The sequence below is a fragment of the Vanessa tameamea genome, chromosome 7, assembly GCF_037043105.1.
Source record: "Vanessa tameamea isolate UH-Manoa-2023 chromosome 7, ilVanTame1 primary haplotype, whole genome shotgun sequence".
In the NCBI taxonomy this organism is placed as follows: Eukaryota; Metazoa; Arthropoda; class Insecta; order Lepidoptera; family Nymphalidae; genus Vanessa; species Vanessa tameamea.
The window spans coordinates 6,559,413-6,568,152 of record NC_087315.1 but is presented as its reverse complement, the minus strand read 5'-3'; the positions used below and the strand labels follow the sequence as shown (position 1 = coordinate 6,568,152).

General features: G+C 32.5%; 1 protein-coding gene across 1 annotated transcript; it reads right to left on the bottom strand.

Annotated features, from left to right (window-relative positions):
* Positions 1-435: 435 nt before the first annotated feature.
* On the bottom strand, positions 436-8,392 carry LOC113401322 (trypsin beta-like). Its single transcript, XM_026641176.2, has 7 exons — positions 8,324-8,392; positions 5,673-5,752; positions 5,205-5,329; positions 4,648-4,807; positions 2,685-2,807; positions 2,412-2,564; positions 436-800 (listed from the first exon to the last, which is right to left on the bottom strand). Exons 1-7 carry the CDS (start codon positions 8,373-8,375, stop codon positions 588-590), a joined length of 906 nt encoding a protein of 301 aa, XP_026496961.2. The 5' UTR covers positions 8,376-8,392; the 3' UTR covers positions 436-587.
* Between the last annotated feature and the right edge of the window lie 348 nt (positions 8,393-8,740).

Below are 8,740 nucleotides of genomic sequence, written 5' to 3'. Positions count from 1 at the left end.
GGAGCATATTCCACCACGCTGCTCCAATGTGGGTTGGTGGAATACACATGTGGCAGAATTTCGTTGAAATTATGTTTTCCTTCACCGCTGAGCACGAGATCAATTATAAACACAAATTAAGCAGATGAAGCTCAGTGGTGCTTGCCTGGGTTTGAACCCGCAATCATCGGTTAAGATGCACGCGTTCTAACCACTGGGCCATCTCGGCTCATGTATGATGTATAATAATTTGTCTAAAATATATTTCTTTTTCTTAATTATATTTTTTAATATGGACTGACGTCTCTGAGTAAAACATTTAATTACTAAAATATAAATATAACTAAAACATTTCGGACACACAAAAATAAATACTTATACAAGTCGCAACAGTCACTCAAATAACAAATATTTCTGTTAAAATATTCACTAGTAACAATCAAAAACATATTACTCTTTTCCCAGTGCATACACAAAAATAATGTTGTTTACTTCACAGAGAAGTTTAAGACTTCACTACGAAATGTTTGATATGTTATAACATTACCATACATACGCTTCGGGTGCATACTCTTGTTTACTTTTCTACAGAAACTAACCGCTGAACTTTAACTACTTAAATAAATCTGAACAAGTGAAAACATTGTGATCATCGTGAAAACACTATGACTGAAAGTTTGTCCCGCTCCAGATATCGTTTGTATCCATGTAGTAGAAAGTGTTGTGTAAATTTCGGGATAATTTGAAAGTTCGCAATTATGTCCTACAGATAGAACTCCAGTTAATACGCCGTTGCAGACTAAGGTATTGCCATCGTCACCCTGTAAATAAATCACATTATGAGAATATTATTTCAAATTAAATATAAATAAATAAAATTTTCCTTTTGGAAACTGAGGTTTAAAGTTTTTACTTTAAATCACTGAAGGTATGTTATATAATCTATATCTAATTAAGATGCATATATACTAATACTAGCTGTTACCCGCGGCTTGGGTCGCGTAGAATATGAATATATTTACAAATTAACTTAAAATATTAAGTAAATTGAAGACCTCCTTATATACCACATTGGTGTGTATTTCAGCCCTTAGGGTAGAATATCCAGAAACGCTTAAATGCGAATCATCTCATTTTTAATTGGTAGCCCAAAAATTAAATTTCGAGCTTCTAACTTCGAAATAACGGACTTCCAGACTAACCTGTATAAGAAATGTCAACACCTATTTTTCCCTTTAGACATAAAATATCAAGAAACGCTTAAATACGTATCTACTCATTTTTAAACAGTAGCCTATAAATTAACATTCATGTTATTGATTTAAAAAAATGACACTGCAATAAAAACTTTTATCCTTTATTTAACCCCCTCAGAGGTAGAATATCAAGAAATGCTTAAATATGTATCTACTCATATTTAATCAGTAGCCCATAAATAAATTTTCATGCTTCTAACTTCAAAAATGACGGACTTCCAGACTAAGATATAGAATAAATGTCAACCCCTATTAAACCCCTTGGAGGTAGAATATCTAGAAAGAATTAAATATGTATTTAATCGTTTTTAATCAGTATCTCAAAAATAAAGTCTCATATTTTTAACTTAAAAAAAATGACGGACTTCCATAAAAACTTTCATCCCTTATTTCACCCTCTCAGAGGTAGAATATCGAGAAACGCTTAACTACGTAATTACTCATTTTTAATCAGTGTCACAAAAAAAGTTTCATATTCTTAGCTTAATAAATGACGACTTCCATAAAAACTTTCAACCCTTATTTCACCCTTTTAGTGGGAGAATATCTAGAAACACTTAAATACGTATCTACTTATTTTTGATCGGTATCCCAAAAATAAAGTTTCATGTTTCTATCTTAAAAAATGACGGACTTCTATACAAACTTGCAACCCTTATTTTACCCCAGTAGGGGTAGAATATGCAGAAACACTTAAATAAGTATCTACTCTTTTTCAATCAGTATTCCAAAAATAAAGTTTCATGTTTCTAACTTAAAAAATACGGATTTCCATACAAACGCTATTTCACCACTTGATATCTCAAACAATTTCTCCGGTTGATATACTAATATACAAATATACGGGCCCTATATTATATATGATTATAAAAGGATCCCATCTTATAATTCTGACCTCGTATATCTTATGACAATTAAACCTGACCAGGTCGGTTATAACATACAAATACAAATCGAGTAAATTTACCCTTCCATGACTGCAAGCAAGAATGAAAAAGAACTGAAAGATATTGAGGCTAAATTGTATTGAAAAGAAAACGGAAACGAACCAAATAAAATGTACTGAACTTTGTACGAAAAAAGATCTGTTCGTGTTTGTCTTGGAACTACGATATTCGGGCTGAGATGAATAAATCCACACAATTGCAAGATGTAATAAAAACCATGGATACTTACGAAGCAATTCGAAGTTCGGAGGTCATAAGACGCAGCGCAAATCATACTAGGTAAAATGTTTAACGAGGTGTCAATACTGTTAAAGATCCTAGTACATAAATCTTGATTGTACACGTATTTAGTTGAGTATCTCAGTTGTGTACTTGCTAGATACTAAAATAAAAGAATTTTGTATATATTTGACATGCATAGTTATGATAGTTGTAAATACAATACAATTAAAATCATACATATTTTTTTATATTGAGATAAAATAAGATTAAAAAAACTAACCGCCGTTGATCTATTATACGCTCCCCATCCAACTACATTGCATAGTGTGAAGTCAGCAGGTGCGAAATTTGTAGCTGGTAATGCTATCGGTTTTACTATTGCTGAACTAAATGGCATCGTTAACTAGAAAAAAAAATGACTTGATAATTTAGATTACCTTCTCCTCAAAGGGAGAGGAGGCCTTAGCCCAGCAGTGGGAAATTTACAGGCTGTTTATGTTATGTTATTATGTAATTTAGATTATACTATACAGTACTAACAGTACAGTTAAATGGTATAGTCAAAAGGGCTATCTGCAGCGCTGTTCTGTAAGGACTGACTTTGTATTTCACTCGTGAAACGGCGGAACTGACTTACGATGATACGATATTTTAATGCGTATGGGTATTAGAATATTATATATAATTAATGGCCAATGTCGCTTATTACTCTCCGACATTTTATGGTCGTGTCCTGAGATGACCTTGGATTTTATTTTTACAGAATAGCTTTAGTGAACTCTACCGTGAGTTAATAAATGTTGAATCTATTGTAAAACGTGTTTTTCATACTTCACATAAACAAAGATAATGAAGCGCAAAGAAAAAAAATACTTAATATATTTTTAACTTATATTTAATTTAACGTTAATCCAAATTGTTATTAATATATTAATGATTATGTTTATGAATTATTCAAAACAAACCTTGGTACTAAGTAGTATATATGAAAAATTATTGATCATTTTGGTATGATAAAAGTTCTAAAATATCAATTCCCTGCTATGACACTTTTAGGTTACTAAATCTGAGTCAAATATTAGGTTATCATATCAAAAGAGATGGTAATTACTAAAATAATTTATAACATTTTTGTGTTTAATTTTATCACCGCTTATCAACAGCACGCCTATTTATGATAAATCATTTGACAAGATAAAATTCGACCTTAAAACCGACCGAAAAACTGACTAATATTTTATTAAAAAAATAGTAATCACTATTCATAATATACTATAGAGAACACCAGAAAACCAGGGCGTCCAAAGAGTAGATGGAGTGACGATATCCGCCTAACCCTGGGACCATTTTGGACTAGAGTCGCGGAGGATCGAGCTCAATGGAGAGAGTTGGAGGAGGCCTATGCCAAGAGGCACGCCGAACTGCGTGACATATTATAAATAAATAAATAAATATTGTATCGTTTGGTATTTGTACTGTGGTTCGGAATAAAAGGGCTTTATTATTATTATTATTATTCATAATATACTCACTCCTCGATCAAAATATTTTACTTTTACAAGTATACAACAGATTGTGGTGATTAAAAAAGTTTGTGGTGATTGTAGATTGATTGTAGTAAATTTCATACTATATAATGAGTAATAAAGGTTTAACAGTCACTCTGCCAAAGCCTCTTACTCTTTTAAGGTGAAGGTTTGGAGAAACACATGAAAAATCAAAATTTGATATCGTAACTTTTGGATGAGATTTAAGTACTATTCCCTCTGGGCCATTTCACCAACTTTTGAATTGTGCTAACAAGATTGATGTCGATATGAATCATCATGATCTTCATCGATGTTATGAATTTCGAATGAAGCCAAACAATTATCATAGTTATATTTTCCACACATGACTATATAATCTTGAAGTTGTCCTTCCGACCGCCTTCGGTCATGTAGGAAAATCAAGAGAGAATCTTTCGTGGATCATATTATAGTGCAGAAGTGTGCATAATCAAAACTCTATGCTCTCATAATCCGATGGGACGAGAAATCCGTCGTGAATGGAAAGAGTCCAAGTGTAAGACCCAGTTTTACTTGCTTTCCGAGCACGGGATTGTAACAATTCCCAGAATGTAGGCTGATACTGACTCAATAACTTTTTAATGACTCGACCTTGTATTCAAACCCAAGATAAGTGGTTATGAACTAGCCATTTAACTAACATCAAAGTTAATAATTTTATTTTAGTATACATACTATAATGACAGCAATGTTATTGACATATGCTGGAGGTCCCGTGTATTGCGGATGGATTACATAGTCTGAAATTGTCCTTGTGCGATCTGGCGTATCGTTGGTAAGGAGAATCGCACCAGCGAATACTCGGTATTGGGTGAGGTTTATAGGGACAGGAACGCTGCAACAAGAACACCTTTGAATTTGTATTTTGAACAAACGTGGATTAAGTTTTGATGAGTGAATATATTAATATGTTAGTTGATATTATGTTTCAGTATTGGAAATATATTGTTTATATAATTAACACAAGAAAATAACTAACAAATGGCAACAAATTATGATTCATGGAGTTTGGTGACTCACTTATTAAATTGCGGAAATTCCTATTTTTCAAATTCAATAGTTCTATTATTTAATAAATTATTGATCATATAAGTAACATTTATTCGAAAACTGTTCTTCTGACTTTTTTTTCTATAAACTGAAACATAGAAAGCGTGAATATCTATGTCATATCTATATTAAGACATAATTAATTATAGGATCAATTATAATGATAAGCGTCATGTACTTACGTTTGTGTGAAATCATAGAGACAAACAGCTGATGTTACAACGTCTTTTAACGTAATAAGTGCACCACTACATTTGTGTCCTCTTGTGTTTGTCGTCTGTGGAGGTCCTAACATTTGTATGGAGACCTAGAATATTAAAAAAACATAGTTATAATTTTTTCTTCTTCCTCTTTTTTCTACAAACATTTTTTGTAAATAGCAAATTGAATGATTTATACAAGTGGTTATTTTTGATCCAAATTGAACAAATAAAAATACACAATCTTAGGATTAAACACAAAGAATAAAATAAAAATAGAAATAATGCTTAAAACATAACCAATTATTTTATGTGTTGTATGGGCGGATTTATGGCTAATTAGCCATCTCCTCCAGAAAACCCAAGACAACGAATGCTGGTATTATATCTAAAGTGAAAAATTAATTGGTAATGACTCAACATAATCGTAATGAAAATATCATTATTTACCGCATATGGAAATTGGCCTTCATATGCGATATCTCCTTCCAATATTCTATTGCTTCGATCTGCTTGCACTGTACTTGCACCTGACAATTTTATATGATTTAATAAAAATATAAAAATTCATATGATATTTAAGCGTTAATGAGTAATATTCTTAATTCAATTAGGTCTGATATACTGATCAACTTTTTATAATATACTCCAACAAAATTTTCATGTTCTTTTTAAAGCGTACTTATATAGTTATTGTATTTAATCATTGTTGTGTTTATTAAATGAAAATTATTTGTAGTCGATACCAATGGAAGTTATCAAAATATTCGCGGCGAAAGAATACTAAAAACGCAGCATCGAATGTTCAGGACAATTATTATGATTTTTTCTGATTTTAGAAATATGAAATTAATAAGTAGTCAATAATTAATAAAATATAATAATAAGTCAATAACACACATAATACTATTTTTCTGTCTGTAAATTATATGTTATCAGATAATCTACTAATTTCCTTACTTTAATCATATTATATTATTTACAATGAATAAGTGTTATCCTATAAATTCCTTTTAGCTTATTTTATTTGGCTCCTACGTAATATGTCAGGACGTCTTTCCTTAATAAAGTACACTAAAAAGCATAGTTATTCGGATTTATCTGTGCGTAAAATAATACTCAGGTGCCGTTTATATGTGTGGAATTCAGAGGACGCCGATAAATCTTTTATCATGAAGTAGACTTGCGATAGACGGTTTGTCCAATAAAATCACCTGACTCGTAAATTTAAAATTTAAAATGAATTATTACAATGTGAACACATTAATTAAGTAGATAAACATTTATAACATGCGACTAAATCACAACTTATTTCACACCTCTTCCTCCTGCCCTTATCCCAATTTTACTTGAGGTCGGCGCAGCATGTCTTCTTCTTCCATACTTGTCTGTTTGTCGTCATCTCACAAGTAACATTCTTTCTAACCATATCGTCTTTCACACAATCCATCCATCGTTTCTTGGGTCGTCCTCTACCTCTATATCCATCCACATCCATTCTCAAAACCTTTCTCACAATATGGTCCTCATTCCTCCGCATAACATGCCCATACCAAGCCGGTTTCCAGATAGCTTCTCGGTTACCGGTGCCACTTTCAAACTTCCTCTTATGTACTCATTCCTTACTCTATCCATTCACGTAACACCACACATTCCTCTCAGCATTCTCATCTCTGCCACATGCAATTGTCTTTCAGTCATCCCTTTTATAGCCCAACACCCTGATCCATATAGAACAGCAGGTCTGACCATGTCTTATAGATCTTCCCCTTAAGTCTAAGGGGACTACGGGGGTCACAAATTGTTCCCGTAACCTGACGCCATTTCATACACCCTGTGTTAATCCTGTGCTTCACCGTTCGATCTATTTCGCCATCGCCTTGAATGAGTGAACCGAGATACCGGAAGTCGGAGCAGACTGGAAGGGCCACACCATCAAGCGCTATGGCTTCAGGACCGGAGAGACCGCCGAAATCGCAGAACATGTATTCAGTCTTCGTTCTACTGATTTTCAAGCCAACATTCTCCAGTTTCTGTTGCCAATCTTCCAATCTGATTGGCAACAGATCTCCAATCTCAGGTCCATCTTCACCAATCAGTACAATGTCGTCGGCAAAAAGCATGCACCAGGGTGCCTCCTCCTGTATGTCCACCATTAGAGCGTCCATAATCAGCAGGAATAGGTAAGGACTTAGAGCCGACCCTTGGTGCAATCCTACAGCCACACTGAACTGGTCGGTGTTGCCGGCAGACGATCGCACGTAGGTACAGGATCCCCTGTACATAGCACGGACTAACTCCACATACTTCCCAGGCAAACTTTTCTCTTTGAATGCCCACCATAACACTTCACGAGGCACCCTATCATAGGCTTTCTCGAGATCAATGAACACCATGTGCAGGTTCTTGTGAGCACGTCTGTACTTCTCGCACAATTGGCGGAGTGCAAAAATAGCGTCCATTGTCCCTCGACCTGACATAAACCCAAACTGATTTTGGGTAATTTCACTCTCTTCTCGCAATCTTCTCTCTATTACCTTCTCCCATACTTTCATAGTATGTGACATGAGCCTTTATTCCTCTATAGTTGTTGCAATCCTGTACATCCCCTTTATTTTTGAAGATGAGATCATGTGAGATGGAAGACAAACGCCTATTCCATTACAACTATGAAAATATATATATATATATGACTTGACTGAATAATATCTGGAGATAAAAACAATCAATATCTTTGATTAGTTAAAGCGTGACTACGTAATTACATTTAATAAATCTAAAATACAACTAGTGCATTCATGAGAAAAACACTAAATATTTGTAATTTATGTTTTATTACAATATTCACAATATTAAAATATATATATATATATATATATATTTATTACAAATCGACTGTACAGTTGTTGAATATTTAGAACAATTCACAAGTGTTCCATTTGGCAATTATGTAACAACAATTGTATAAAATATTTTTAAAGTAAATTTCTAAAATATATTCAAATAAAAAACTTCTATAAATTTGGAAGATATTTCCTAAAAATTATAATATTAACTCATAATTAGGATTTAAAATAATATACTCAATAGGTTACACTTACGACTAAGAGACAATCCAGCCAACAAAAAATACAGTATAATTTGTTTCGCCATTGTTGTAATATGTACGGAACAGCAAGTATCACAATGATAAACAATCATAAAATATTTCGTTTTTATATTTGTCTTCTATCTTATTAAATTATCTTATCGCGTTGTACGTTGTCATTTTTTTTAATTAAAACCGTGTCATAAATGAAATTATTAATTTATAGTATTTTGTTTGCTTATTAACTGACTGTTAACAGTCTCGAAGGGATTCCATAATTATGTACAATTTTTTTTTAATTAACATATATTTATTTGTCTTTGAATGTATTTGGCTGTTATTGTGTGGATAGTATTTTGAATCAAATTCATTATAAATATTCTTCTTAACAAATAAATAATAAGTAGGTCAGAAAATAATTTGTTATGAT